General features: G+C 40.1%; 1 protein-coding gene across 1 annotated transcript in view; it reads right to left on the bottom strand.

Annotated features, from left to right (window-relative positions):
- Positions 1 to 318: 318 nt before the first annotated feature.
- LOC134797686 (uncharacterized) overlaps positions 319 to 12,713 on the bottom strand; it is a 131,063-nt gene continuing 118,668 nt past the window's right edge. The window contains exons 4-8 of the mRNA XM_063770033.1: positions 7,604 to 7,678; positions 7,351 to 7,411; positions 5,295 to 5,362; positions 3,439 to 3,630; positions 319 to 1,062 (exon numbers count right to left, since the gene is read on the bottom strand). Of these exons, the coding sequence (XP_063626103.1) occupies positions 811 to 1,062; positions 3,439 to 3,630; positions 5,295 to 5,362; positions 7,351 to 7,411; positions 7,604 to 7,678 (648 nt within the window). The 3' untranslated portion in view covers positions 319 to 810. The remainder of the gene's footprint in view (positions 1,063 to 3,438; positions 3,631 to 5,294; positions 5,363 to 7,350; positions 7,412 to 7,603; positions 7,679 to 12,713) is intronic.

Raw genomic sequence — 12,713 nt, 5'->3', positions numbered from 1 at the left:
GGTAGTAGAGGTGGTGAAATAGGTGTAAGTACTTTTACATCTTCTATCCGAAAAGTAAACGATCACCCACTCATCAGTAACTAGGCAACCGCATCTATATGTTTGGAATCTGTTATTACAATAACATTTTCTTATTTAATCCTACACGAGCGCAGTGTTCGGTGATCCGTTTAATCAACTTTCTGCACTAAACACCTTCCGTTAAATCAAAGTACTGACAGGTAGCTACATAACTTACCTATGACATTCAAACGAATTTTAAACGTACATAAGATTATTTATAGTTGCATGTGTCCTAAAAAAAAACTATGCACCAATTTAACCGCCCACATATAACATAACAACATCTTTGGAAATAATGTTGTGACGGAGTTTAAGCGATGTTGCAGTACAATATTGAATCCTGATTTTAATGATATGTCACGTACATGTCTCATAATTGGAATCAAAAATAACTGCTACGTAATTAATTACTTACTGACGATTCGATACGTATAGATTACCCTTAATGACGCAAATGTAATGTACCTATACGTAAGAGATTTTGATATGTTTATTACAAAATGCCTCCACTTTGGTTAGATAAAATCTTGGTAAAACAATAATCTTTGGAATTCGAGGTGATAAAATAACAAGGTAATAATTATTATTTCGACAATGGCACATATCTCACACGTTAGAGTTTATTTACTTAGCTACACAGAATCAAGCGTATTTTACAATAATTAGTTTATCTAATCAGAATGATCGTTTTTGCACTATTAACCATCCGAACACATAGGAAGTGTCTGCGTTGTCGTTTCGAGTCTTTTAAGTGTTTAATCGCATAGTGGGGTTCGCAGCGGCGTGCGCGAGTAGCAGCGCGAGCGCAGGCAGTAGGGCGGGCAGGGGCAGCGCGGGCAGCGCACGCGGCGCCGCGCCGTGCTTGCCCGCCGCCTGCACGCGGTCGGCGCGCGACGCGCCCTCGCTGAGCTCGCGCGAACGCGCATACCCCTTCATGCGCTCACCCTGCACGCTCTCTTCGTTGCTGCGCCAGTACACTGTCGCTATCGTTGCCAGACACTGTCAACAAAAAAATGTCTCTGATTTTTTTGGATACTGATAACCGATAATGATCTTTCGCGTGTGAAGCCTAACAATCGGTATTGGAAATGGTCACCTCACTATAGCGCGCCAAGGACTGACAGATGAGCATCGCCGCAATGGCGGCGTCGTAGGTCAAGCTTCCCAAGTTATGTCTGTTTTATTGTATTAAATCCTTTATTTGATGATGATTGGTGTTTTAGTTTAACAATACATACTGCTGGATCGAACTGAAATTAGTATTTTATACAATCGTGATATAATAGAGAGTTTTTCAGTCGAGTATCGTGTTTAGGCAACGAAGCTTGCTGAGTTGCCTAAGTATGGTACGAGATTGAAAAGCTTGATTATATCACTATTGTATACAATACTTTTTCTACGAATCAACAAAAATAATACTTTATTAAACTAGTAGAATCATACAAACAAACCAAACCAAAAGTATATAGCTAAGATACGCGAGCAGCCGCGATACTCGTAGCTTCATACTGGTACGCGCCCCGGCCGCAGCGTTGGTCAACGACACCTTCTCGTAACTCATGAGGCCCTGGTACTTGCTCTGCGCTAAATTCAATTTTTAGACAGTTGTTTTCTTTTGGACACCGTAGCCTATGGAGACTTACAAGCAACACTAAGTGGTTTTCGTAGTCTATGGATGTTGCTATATTAAGGGTGTCACATGCGCGTTTCTGACTTATGAACCAATTGTTTATACTATACAACCTAAAATAAATAATTAATAGTATACAATAGTGATATAATCAAGCTTTTCAATCTCGTACCATACTTAGGCAACTCAGCAAGCTTCGTTGCCTAAACACGATACTCGACTGAAAAACTCTCTATTATATCACGATTGTATAAAATACTATATTGAAACTAGTTTTTACCACGCCACATTATGAAAACTAAGAAAAAATAGAAAAAGAGTGTTAACCAACATAGCGGCAAGTCACCGTGCGTAAAGTAAATGCATTCCCACTATGGTATGGAGTTATAGTTTCGGGAAGGATATAGGACAGGTACTTTTTATCTCGGAAACCATTATTCTATGCAAAAGAAGTCGCAAGCAGAAGCTCTTGCTATATTTTATCTATGAGTTGTATTAGGTATCAGCCAGAACGAGTGTATTTTATCAATAGTAAAATATCCTTTATCAAGGGATATATTTTTTCCTATAGTTCTACAAGAATTACAAGAATAGCTAGGCACCATTATGGATATTTATAAGCATGCAGTACGAGTACCTACTAGTAGTAGAGTTCAGGTATAATTTAGATTATGTTAAACGCTGTCAATATTATTAATGAGTTTTCTAACAATGACTCATCATCGTAAAGTAGGACTAACTACGATCAATTTAAACAAGTCACATTGCGGTGGCCTCCGAACTTTCCGATTTAATTATTCAATTGTTAGTTCAAGTGCAAAATTCAAATAGCCGCTGTCTGGGATAAAATCAATTTTTTGTGGTTACATGGTAATTTCATGAATGGAATCGAGTTTATACTAAATCACATGAAATCGTAGTCATCTAATCATACCTAACATAAATGTATACTATGGGACCCGGGTATGTCCTTAAACTACGTCCAAGACCACCGGTGGACGGGCAGCAGCGTCCCTCAAATTCGGTGTACTCGACTGCGATCGCCAACCCGCCTGCCAAGCGTGGCGATTATGGCATTCACCCCCCAAAGGGGGAGGCCTATGTTCAGCAGTGGACGTCTTATGGCTGAGATGATGATGATGATGATACTATTCAAACAAATATATTCCGTTGCCATAATTATGTAGAGATTCCCGTGCAGAATTCCTGATGCCGAGTTCACATAGGTATTGGGACGCATTTATGCGTTAGAGGGAGCAACTGATACTGCTATCTCATTCCACCGTATAGCTACGTCCCTCAGATTGGCCCAAGTTGGCTTCACAAATTCAGTGTATAGCCGGTTTTGTTTAACGTGTAGGTATGTCACAGATTAAATATTACACATCAGAATGGTAGTGCAACAGGGTACTAGTTAAAACATCCCGTCCAGCGCCAGCCGCTGATTGAATAATCGTCCGTATAAAAAGATAATGGACCAAACAGAACGAGGCTCCGGCCCCTGATCTAGTTCCGGGAACCACTAATTCCGATGTCAAAGCTTATCCTATTTTCGGAACCTATAAACCTTTTAAAAACAATGAGTAGGTTAGGTACGTAAGATATTAAAACAATAGCCAGCGCTAGCCTTGTTATTAGCGTGTGGGAAGCGATGAAAACGCACGGCGTGAAGTGTGAACTGTCACGGGATAACATTTTTGACAGAGCGAATAGAGCTTCATTATGTGTCACCTTGACGTACTTACCTTAAGTTTCAAATCCCCCCTTCTGAAGTGCTTTGGCTTGACCTTGAAGTCAAGCTCTAGGCTGGTGGTCTCGAGCCCGTCGGGATGTGTCTCGTGCACCGGCGGCTGCAGCGCGGCGGGCGGCGCGGGCTCGCCGTTCACGTACCACGCCAGCCGCGTTGCCGGCCGCGACCGACCCGACGTGCAGTTCACCTGACCATAGATGTAATAAAAAAATAAATACAGCAGGAGACAATCTTATTGGTTCGAGCTAGTTAGTGTTAAAAGGATTTCAACTCGTTATCACTAATCCCGGATTCAGCGGGATAATTACTCGTACGTAACTGACAGTGACGGGCGGCTAACCGAAACCGGTTTTAGTTTTAACATTTGTCTTTGTATTGAAAAGAAATAAATGAAAAATAATGCTTTCATCGTTGTTTATAACTATTCCAAATTTCAAATCAATAGCGTAAGTGTTCCTCGAGATATTTAGTGATATGACAGACGGACGGAGTCGCACCATAATGGTTCCTTTTGTACCTTTTTGGTACGGAACCCTAAAAAAGCAATTTTAAATGTACACGTGAGATTTTAAAGCGTGTTAATGGGAAGCGTTTACATATATAAATAAATAAATACATAGTATTAGCTAAGCTAACAGGGTTCTACACCTATATTTATACCTACAGTTAAAAAGCGCTGGTGGCCTAGCGGTAAGAGCGTGCGACTTTCAATCCGGAGGTCGCAAGTTCAAACCCCGGCTCGTACCAATGAGTTTTTCGGAACTTATGTACGAAATATTATTTGATATTTGCCAGTCGCTTTTTGGTGAAGGAAAACATCGTGAGGAAACCGGACTAATCCCAATAAGGCCTAGTTTCCCCTCTGGGTTGGAAGGTCAGATGGCAGTCGCTTTCGTAAAAACTAGTGCCTACGTCAAATCATGGGATTAGTTGTCAAGCGGACCCCAAGCTCTCATGAGCCGTGGCAAAATGCCGGGATAACGCGAGGAAGAAGATTTATACCTACAGTTAGCTATTGATTAACCTAGTAGACATATACCATGTTGAATCAGCACGGTGGGCTGTGTTTTGCTCCACCGTGCATAACAGTTAAACAGTAAGTGTCGGTTTTCTAAAGTCAGATACGGTTGTTACGCGTGGTGGGGCAGTATTTTAGTCTGTCTTACTATGTAGATCTATAATACATTTTACATCTTCAATTAGCGTAGGCAATCAATTGTTATAAGTCCTTCAATTTTACTATATTTAGAAAGTATAAAAAAGTTTCCGTGAGAAACTCATTAAGTGTTTCCATTTAGGAAACAAAACTTGTTTTTTTTAATCGTTTTTTAATCATTACGTTAGAAAAGGTCATCAAAAGGTTTCTGTTTAAAATAGATAATAAAGCCTTTACAGTAAAAAATAATTACCTGGAATTCAGCGAACTAATATATTTAGGTGAGACGGAGAATGCAACAATTTTTTTAATTGATTTTTTGGAACAAAATAGAGAAACAGAAGGTTTCAGCAAGGAATTAATGAAACAGAAATTTTATTATAAAGAGTGAGAAACATCGTTCACAGATTACTAGATTAGTGATAATTGATAAACCTACAATATAGCGCCAGGTAACAATATATCGATATAAAATATAAAATTAATATTAAAACAGGAACAAATCACAAATAAGGTTTGTGGATAATGTGGATATACACACATAAATATTAGGCAGCACAATTTAGTGAGCGAGTAAAAACAGCATGGCCCACCAGAGCTACTTTTAATTATGTTTGTTTGGAAGTAACTGAATCAAAAAATGTTAGTAAGGTAGTTAATAAATAAATAATGTTAATAATGTGCATCAATTTTACCTGCACTCGGTCGCCGATCTGATACCGAAGCTTGGACCCTGTGATTGTGGGCCCGTGGTTCGGAAGAGCTGAAAATAATGTTATTTTAAATCTCTGAAACAGATAGCGCACCCGTTTTTGGTAACTGTCGCAATTGAAATCTAGTATAAGACTATTTCACTAGAAATTTGCGAGGTAGCTAGTATACCGAGTACACCACGAGTGTACGGTGAACAAATTTAATCCAAAAATAACGTAACCCGTTCACATTATGCTGCGCTAAACTAAGCTAAGTAATCTACTCATAGCCCACATTTAATAAAAACAAAACGTGATACGAAAATTCAGTTCATTGGAATACCTTAACGCTTCGAAGCTTTAAACTAATTTAGAATAAATTTGTAGTAAGTACGTTTTGTGCAAAGCATTAGGTTATTTTGTGTTATCTTTCCGAGATTACTTATCTAGCTTTGAGCAAAGCATTAGGTTGTTTTGACAAGAAATCTTTACATTATGTTCAAGTGGTTAAATGTCAGTAAAGTTGACATTCCTTATGATGAATGATATACAATTGAATTTGTTTTCAATCTAGTAAATGTCTTGTAAAAACATTATTAACTTGGGAAACACGAATATCTAATTATAATGACATGAAAATCTCGTTCATACCAGGGATTTCAAATATTGCTTAAGCAAAATGAAATGTAAGAATAAAAACACTTTTATTATTTGTACAATAAGTTAAATAAATACCTACTCAAGCAAACAGGCATTGATAAAATGGTTATTGGATAAAACATATATCGACACTAAAAATCTTTTGCATCCTATGACATCCTATTACTATATTAATTTAGTGTACTTTAAAACACACACACACACACATGCTGGTTTTTAGGGTTCCGTACCCAAAGGGTAAAAACGGGGCCCTATTACTAAGACTCCACTGTCTGTCAGTCCGTCTGTCTGTCACCAGGCTGTACGCTAACAGCGCTAACGCTAACACTCTAGTGAGTCTCACCTACGCCGGTCATGTCCGAGTGGTTGGTCACCGTGGGGAACCGCGGCCGCTCACCAGACACCTCCCAGCGCTAACACCGGCTCTAGTGAGACTCACCTACGACGGTCATGTCCGAGTGGTTGGTCACCGTGGGGAACCACGGCCGCTCACCAGACACCTCCCAGCGCTAACACCGGCTCTAGTGAGACTCACCTACGACGGTCATGTCCGAGTGGTTGGTCACCGTGGGGAACAACGGCCGCTCACCAGACACCTCGCAGCGCTAACACCGGCTCTAGTGAGACTCACCTACGACGGTCATGTCCGAGTGGTTGGTCACCGTGGGGAACCGCGGCCGCTCACCTTACACCTCGCAGCGCTAACACCGGCTCTAGTTAGACTCACCTACGACGGTCATGTCCGAGTGGTTGGTCACCGTGGGGAACAACGGCCGCTCACCAGACACCTCGCAGCGCTAACACCGGCTCTAGTGAGACTCACCTACGACGGTCATGTCCGAGTGGTTGGTCACCGTGGGAAACCACGGCCGCTCACCAGACACCTCCCAGCGCTAACACCGGCTCTAGTTAGACTCACCTACGACGGTCATGTCCGAGTGGTTGGTCACCGTGGGGAACAACGGCCGCTCACCAGACACCTCGCAGCGCTAACACCGGCTCTAGTGAGACTCACCTACGACGGTCATGTCCGAGTGGTTGGTCACCGTGGGGAACCGCGGCCGCTCACCTTACACCTCGCAGCGCAAACACCGGCTCTAGTTAGACTCACCTACGACGGTCATGTCCGAGTGGTTGGTCACCGTGGGGAACAACGGCCGCTCACCAGACACCTCGCAGCGCTAACACCGGCTCTAGTGAGACTCACCTACGACGGTCATGTCCGAGTGGTTGGTCACCGTGGGGAACCGCGGCCGCTCACCGGACACCTCGCAGCGCTAACACCGGCTCTAGTGAGACTCACCTACGACGGTCATGTCCGAGTGGTTGGTCACCGTGGGGAACCGCGGCCGCTCACCGGACACCTCGCAGCGCTAACACCGGCTCTAGTGAGACTCACCTACGACGGTCATGTCCGAGTGGTCGGACACCGTGGGGAACAACGGCCGCTCACCGGACACCTCGCAGCGCTAACACCGGCTCTAGTGAGACTCACCTACGACGGTCATGTCCGAGTGGTTGGTCACCGTGGGGAACCGCGGCCGCTCACCGGACACCTCGCAGCGCTAACACCGGCTCTAGTGAGACTCACCTACGACGGTCATGTCCGAGTGGTCGGACACCGTGGGGAACAACGGCCGCTCGCCGGACACTTCGCAGCGGTAACGCCCGCCTGTCTCCAGGATCGCCGGGAAGAGCGTTACGTTAGCCCCATTTGTACTCGATCTCTGAATAATAAAATAAACGCAATTAAAAATTACTTAAGTTAAATTAATTGAGTATGGTAGCGATTTGATATTGATGATTTCTTTTAAAAGAAAGAATAACCTAATTCCATGTTTTGAGATAGGATAAATAAGTATATACGTAAACAATATTTAGTTTGTTTGGACATGACATTAAACGTACTCGCTACCTACTCGCATAACCAAAAATGATCGATCATTTAACGTGTGTGGCTTCCAATTAAACTTGACAATCGTAACTCTGTGGTAACTTATTTAATTACACAAACGGGTCTACCGCAATATAATTTCATTGTTTTTACCTTTAATTCCGACGTTTCAGCTGAGTTGCACCAGCTGTGGTCACGGAAAGACCACAGCTTAACCTTGAGCTTGTGTATTTCCGTGACCACAGCTTAAATTTAAAAATTAAAGGTAAAAACAATGAAATTATATCGCGGTAGACCCGTTTGTGTAATTAAATCTGTGTTAACTGCAAAGGTTTAGTAAAATCATTCGCTTTTTTTTTACTTTTTGCAACAAAGGCTTAAATGTACCTATTGATTGGTGTATTATTAGAATATAATAAATACTAAGCCAAAACCTTGCAATTACTTAACAGTCGAGGATTCATAGGTAGGTACTTATGAATCCTCAATATAAATAATTTGTCTATAAAGTCAAAAGTACTAGTTTATTCAGAAACAACGTTTTAGTGGTAAAAGTCACTCAGTTAATTAATCCTCAAGGTTAATTAAAATTGCTATTGACTTTTATAATCATTAAATAAACTGTTTGCCTTAAGAATGGCCTGTCGTTGAAATATTGGGATTTGGGGTTAGATATGCCTTACGGGACAGTTAGAATTTAGATTTCTGAATAAAAAACTATGAAAGTTATGCAAAAAAACCGGGCAAGTGCGAGTCGGACTCGCGCACGAAGGGTTCCGTACCACAATGCAAAAATAAAATCGGCAAAAAAAAGAAGGTCACCCATCCAAGTACTGACCCCGCCCGACGTTGCTTAACTTCGGTCAAAAATCACGTTTGTTGTATGGGAGCCCCACTTAAATCTTTATTTTATTCTGTTTTTAAAATTCAACTGTCTAGCTATCACGGTTCGTGAGATACAGCCTGATGACAAACAGACGGACGGACGGACGGACGGACAACGGAGTCTTAGTAATAGGGTCCCGTTTACCATTTGGGTACGGAACCCTAACAACTCACGAGGGCCAACAATTCTACCTATAATGCGCTCATACCGTGAGAAGCACAGACCAAAAGGATTTATTTTAAAATTATTATTTCATGAACGTAGGTATGTTTTTTTTATCCACTTGGATTTGGTAAAATAGTTATTTACGATATAAGTGCGGAAAAGAGGAAATTCGAAACGAGTGGCGAATTACCTATTCGAACGTGTAGGTATCGTACAACGTTTTAAGGGGCCCACTGATTAACAGTCCGGCGGACGGTATCGGCCTGTCAGTTAGAACAAAATTTTGACAGTTCCGAACAATTGACAGGCCGATACCGTCCGGCGGACTGTTAATCAGTGGGCCCCTTTACAGTACATAATGGCCCTTTAAACTTTTGACATACGCACGAAAAGAAAAATTACGCACTAGTGCGGGAAAATAGGACCATATGTACTGTAATAGTTATTTACGATACAAGTGCGGAAAAGAGGAAATTAGAAACGAGTGGCGATAAATTAAAAAACGACGGAAGGGAGTGTTTTAAATCGTCACGAGTTGCGAATTACCTATTCGCACGTGTATCGTACAACGTTTTACAGTACATATGGCCCTTTAAACTTTTGACATCGCACGAAAAGTGCTATTTTACGCACTAATGCCAGAAAATAGGACCATATGTACTGTAAACAATATTTTCATGTTGGTATTTTATGTGGGTACCTAATGAATCCTCGAACGTTTTTTGCAAATTATCGTGAGAACGTTTCGCAAAGTGATTTACTTATTCGTAGATGTAAATTTTGGTCGACTAGCGTTTGGTCATATATTTAGGTACTCATGGTTCATATACCGTACATTTGGCTTCTGTGTAAATTACCAGAACAATTATTGGACGAATTTCATTTCGCAGAGTAATATTTTAGTTTATGCAACCTTTAGTCGAGTAACGTTACATTTTATACATTTATTTAAATGACTAATTGTTTATAGGTAGGCACATTTAGCAATTACGGCACTACATTTATCGACTGAAATTGTTACACAGATAGATAGGTACCTACACCAATAAACAGAACTTCTACGATAGTACATTAAATGCTACTCGTAGCATTATTATAAGAAATTATACTGCAATTTCTGAATGTTTAAGTATTCTAAGGCTCCTTAAGCAAAAAACTAAAATGTAGGTATTAGTCCCCTAGTATTTAATAAACCTATATTATCCAAATAGGGATGAAAATTTCCATTCCAATTTGGTATTATGCTGGCATATGAAACAAGAGGTCTGCAGCTGAAAGTAAGCTGTCAGCCCCCACAACAATGCGCCCGCCAGCTGGATGAACACCTCTTATAATGAAATCAGCGTGCTGCATTCACCGGCTGGTTTTGTTCTTGAATTATACACTTACGAGTATTCTAGCTTTTCAATAGAGCATTGTAATTTTTGAACTGAAAACTTCTTTAGCGGCGCTGAGCACTTTTTGTGATGGGGAAAAAAATGTTAATTTCGCGCTAGATGGCGCTGTTATTAATATTTTGAGTTACAATGTCATTGAGTTTTCACTTCTGCCGGCACTCCCGGAGTGCAACCCGTTGTTTTTTTTAAGTAGCATGATAAGCTGCTAGAAAGCAAGGTTGCTACAGTACGGTTTTGTTTTTATTTCAGCAATTTATTAAATAAATGACTACCGAATAAAAGTTACTTAAAATATATTCCATATTCAAAAAAATCAGTTAAGAGCCCATCAACGTGCATTAGCGCCACTGCTAAATAATCGTGATTATTTAAATTTAACGAAAGATATTTAAAAAAGAGGGCCGCTTCGTACTGTATTTTGTATTTAAGTACCTTTTGAATACATCAGACTAGTTTTTAAGTTGCTGGATTCGTCGATCTATGAACTCAAAACAAAAACGGCCGTTTAAACTTTGGACGCATAGATTGACGAATCCAGCAACATAAAAACTAGTCTGATGTATTCAAAAGGTACTTAAATACAAAATACAGTACGTAGCGGCCCCCCTTTTTGAATATCTTTCGTTAAATTTCAATAATCTCGATTATTTAGCAGTGGCGCTAGTGTGCACGTTGATGGGCTCTTAATACAAGGTAAAATTGTTATAAAAGCAAAAATTTTTTAAATCACCGCTTAGGGCAAAATTCTAACTTGCGACCTTTTGGAACACGCCTGTCCGATCGCGGTTTCGGTTCGGTCGGTGAACAAAAATCGTAATGTCGCTAGCAGACGTCTCTGTTTAGAACAAAATAAGTTTCTTAGGGTCAATTATTATTTGAGTTAGTATCTCCTTGAGACTTGTTTTACTAACTGTCGTTTTTATCACATCACTATTTTTTGCAATTCCTCATGAAATATGTACCTGTAAAATCTTTACCCGCTGTAAATATCAATATGAAAATTCATAGAGGCTTTGAATTTCTTACAAACCTTTTACATACTTGTCTTGAATGCAGGAGCGGTTAAAAGTATAATATCTATGTACATTCCGCCATCTTTGAATTATCAAGACAAAGATTTAAGTATATCAGAAGGGATTATTTGTGAAATCATAATTATGAAGCTAAAAGACTTCTGTTGCTGCGTGTGGTGGATAACCTTTAAGCCGGTCCATAAATATACCTATAAATTATAGTTTTTTTCAATTTCAATCTCATGATTGATAAAAATGATAAATGTGTGGTATTTATTACACAGTTTCTTATATGTACAATTTGAGGAACTATACACTTCAATTTGTTACAAATGCCGACTTGTACTTTTATACGAAAATAGAGCTTGACTGACAGTGGGGCCTACAACAAAGTGAATTGATTCTGTAATGGACTGGTATTCTTTTGAGCGCACCTACGCTACTCTCAATTTTTAAAACAATTTTCCTTCAAAATAAGCCAGGATGAAACAGCTCCGGCCGGTATAAAACAACAAAAGCAAGCGGTCGTCAAGAGCCGCGAGTAGGCCGCGTAGGTGAGGCTAAATGAAAGAAAGTACGAAATGGCTCTCGTACCAGAGTGGGACTGTGTTTGCACCTGAACCTCTTCACAGCTTAATATCCGCTCTAGTTTTATATTGTTTCCACTCGGAACGACCTAAGCAAACTCGACTCGACCGGATTAATCTAATTATACCTATCTGTACCTATGCACATGTTTGTTTAGTTGTTTAGACAATATTTGAGCTTTGTTTATTGATCTTGCATAGTCACTCTAATACCTTAAGCAAAATGTAGCCCGTACCGTGTATAATGGTGCATATTTTTAATTATTTTAGGTATTATATGTCGCATATTTATATAATTCAAGGTATAAGTATATATGTCAGAGTAGGTATAGTGATGTTCTTACTAATTAAAATGATATCCCACGTAAATTAGAATAAAACTAACGCGTTTTGGTAGGTACTCTCAAGTAGAGTGTCAGTTTCTTATTTTTTTTTAGTTTAGGGATTGAGAATCATTTGTATCGTGCTAATTTGACATCCAACATGTGTGTCTACACGGTGTCGCGTTTAGTACGGATCATAATGACCTCAAAGCTACCGATTTGTCCTCCATCCTTCATGTATGTTTATCAAAAATTACATAGTGGTTTCGGAGAAATCATCAATATACTTACTGAACTGTAAGTACAAATATAAATGTATGTAACATGATTATTAAAAAAAAGTATCGAATCTTATGTAAAGGAACTTACAGGAGTCCAGAATTTACTCTACGTATTGGTGCATTCATAATTTTTCGATGCGATTTTGCAGCTCACTGTACCTCGACATCAAAGCCGGGCAGCAGCGGGACTTCTTGCGCTGGCTCTGTGGCTCTGTG

The sequence above is a fragment of the Cydia splendana genome, chromosome 1, assembly GCF_910591565.1.
Source record: "Cydia splendana chromosome 1, ilCydSple1.2, whole genome shotgun sequence".
In the NCBI taxonomy this organism is placed as follows: Eukaryota; Metazoa; Arthropoda; class Insecta; order Lepidoptera; family Tortricidae; genus Cydia; species Cydia splendana.
This window is presented reverse-complemented; position numbering and strand designations above follow the sequence as displayed.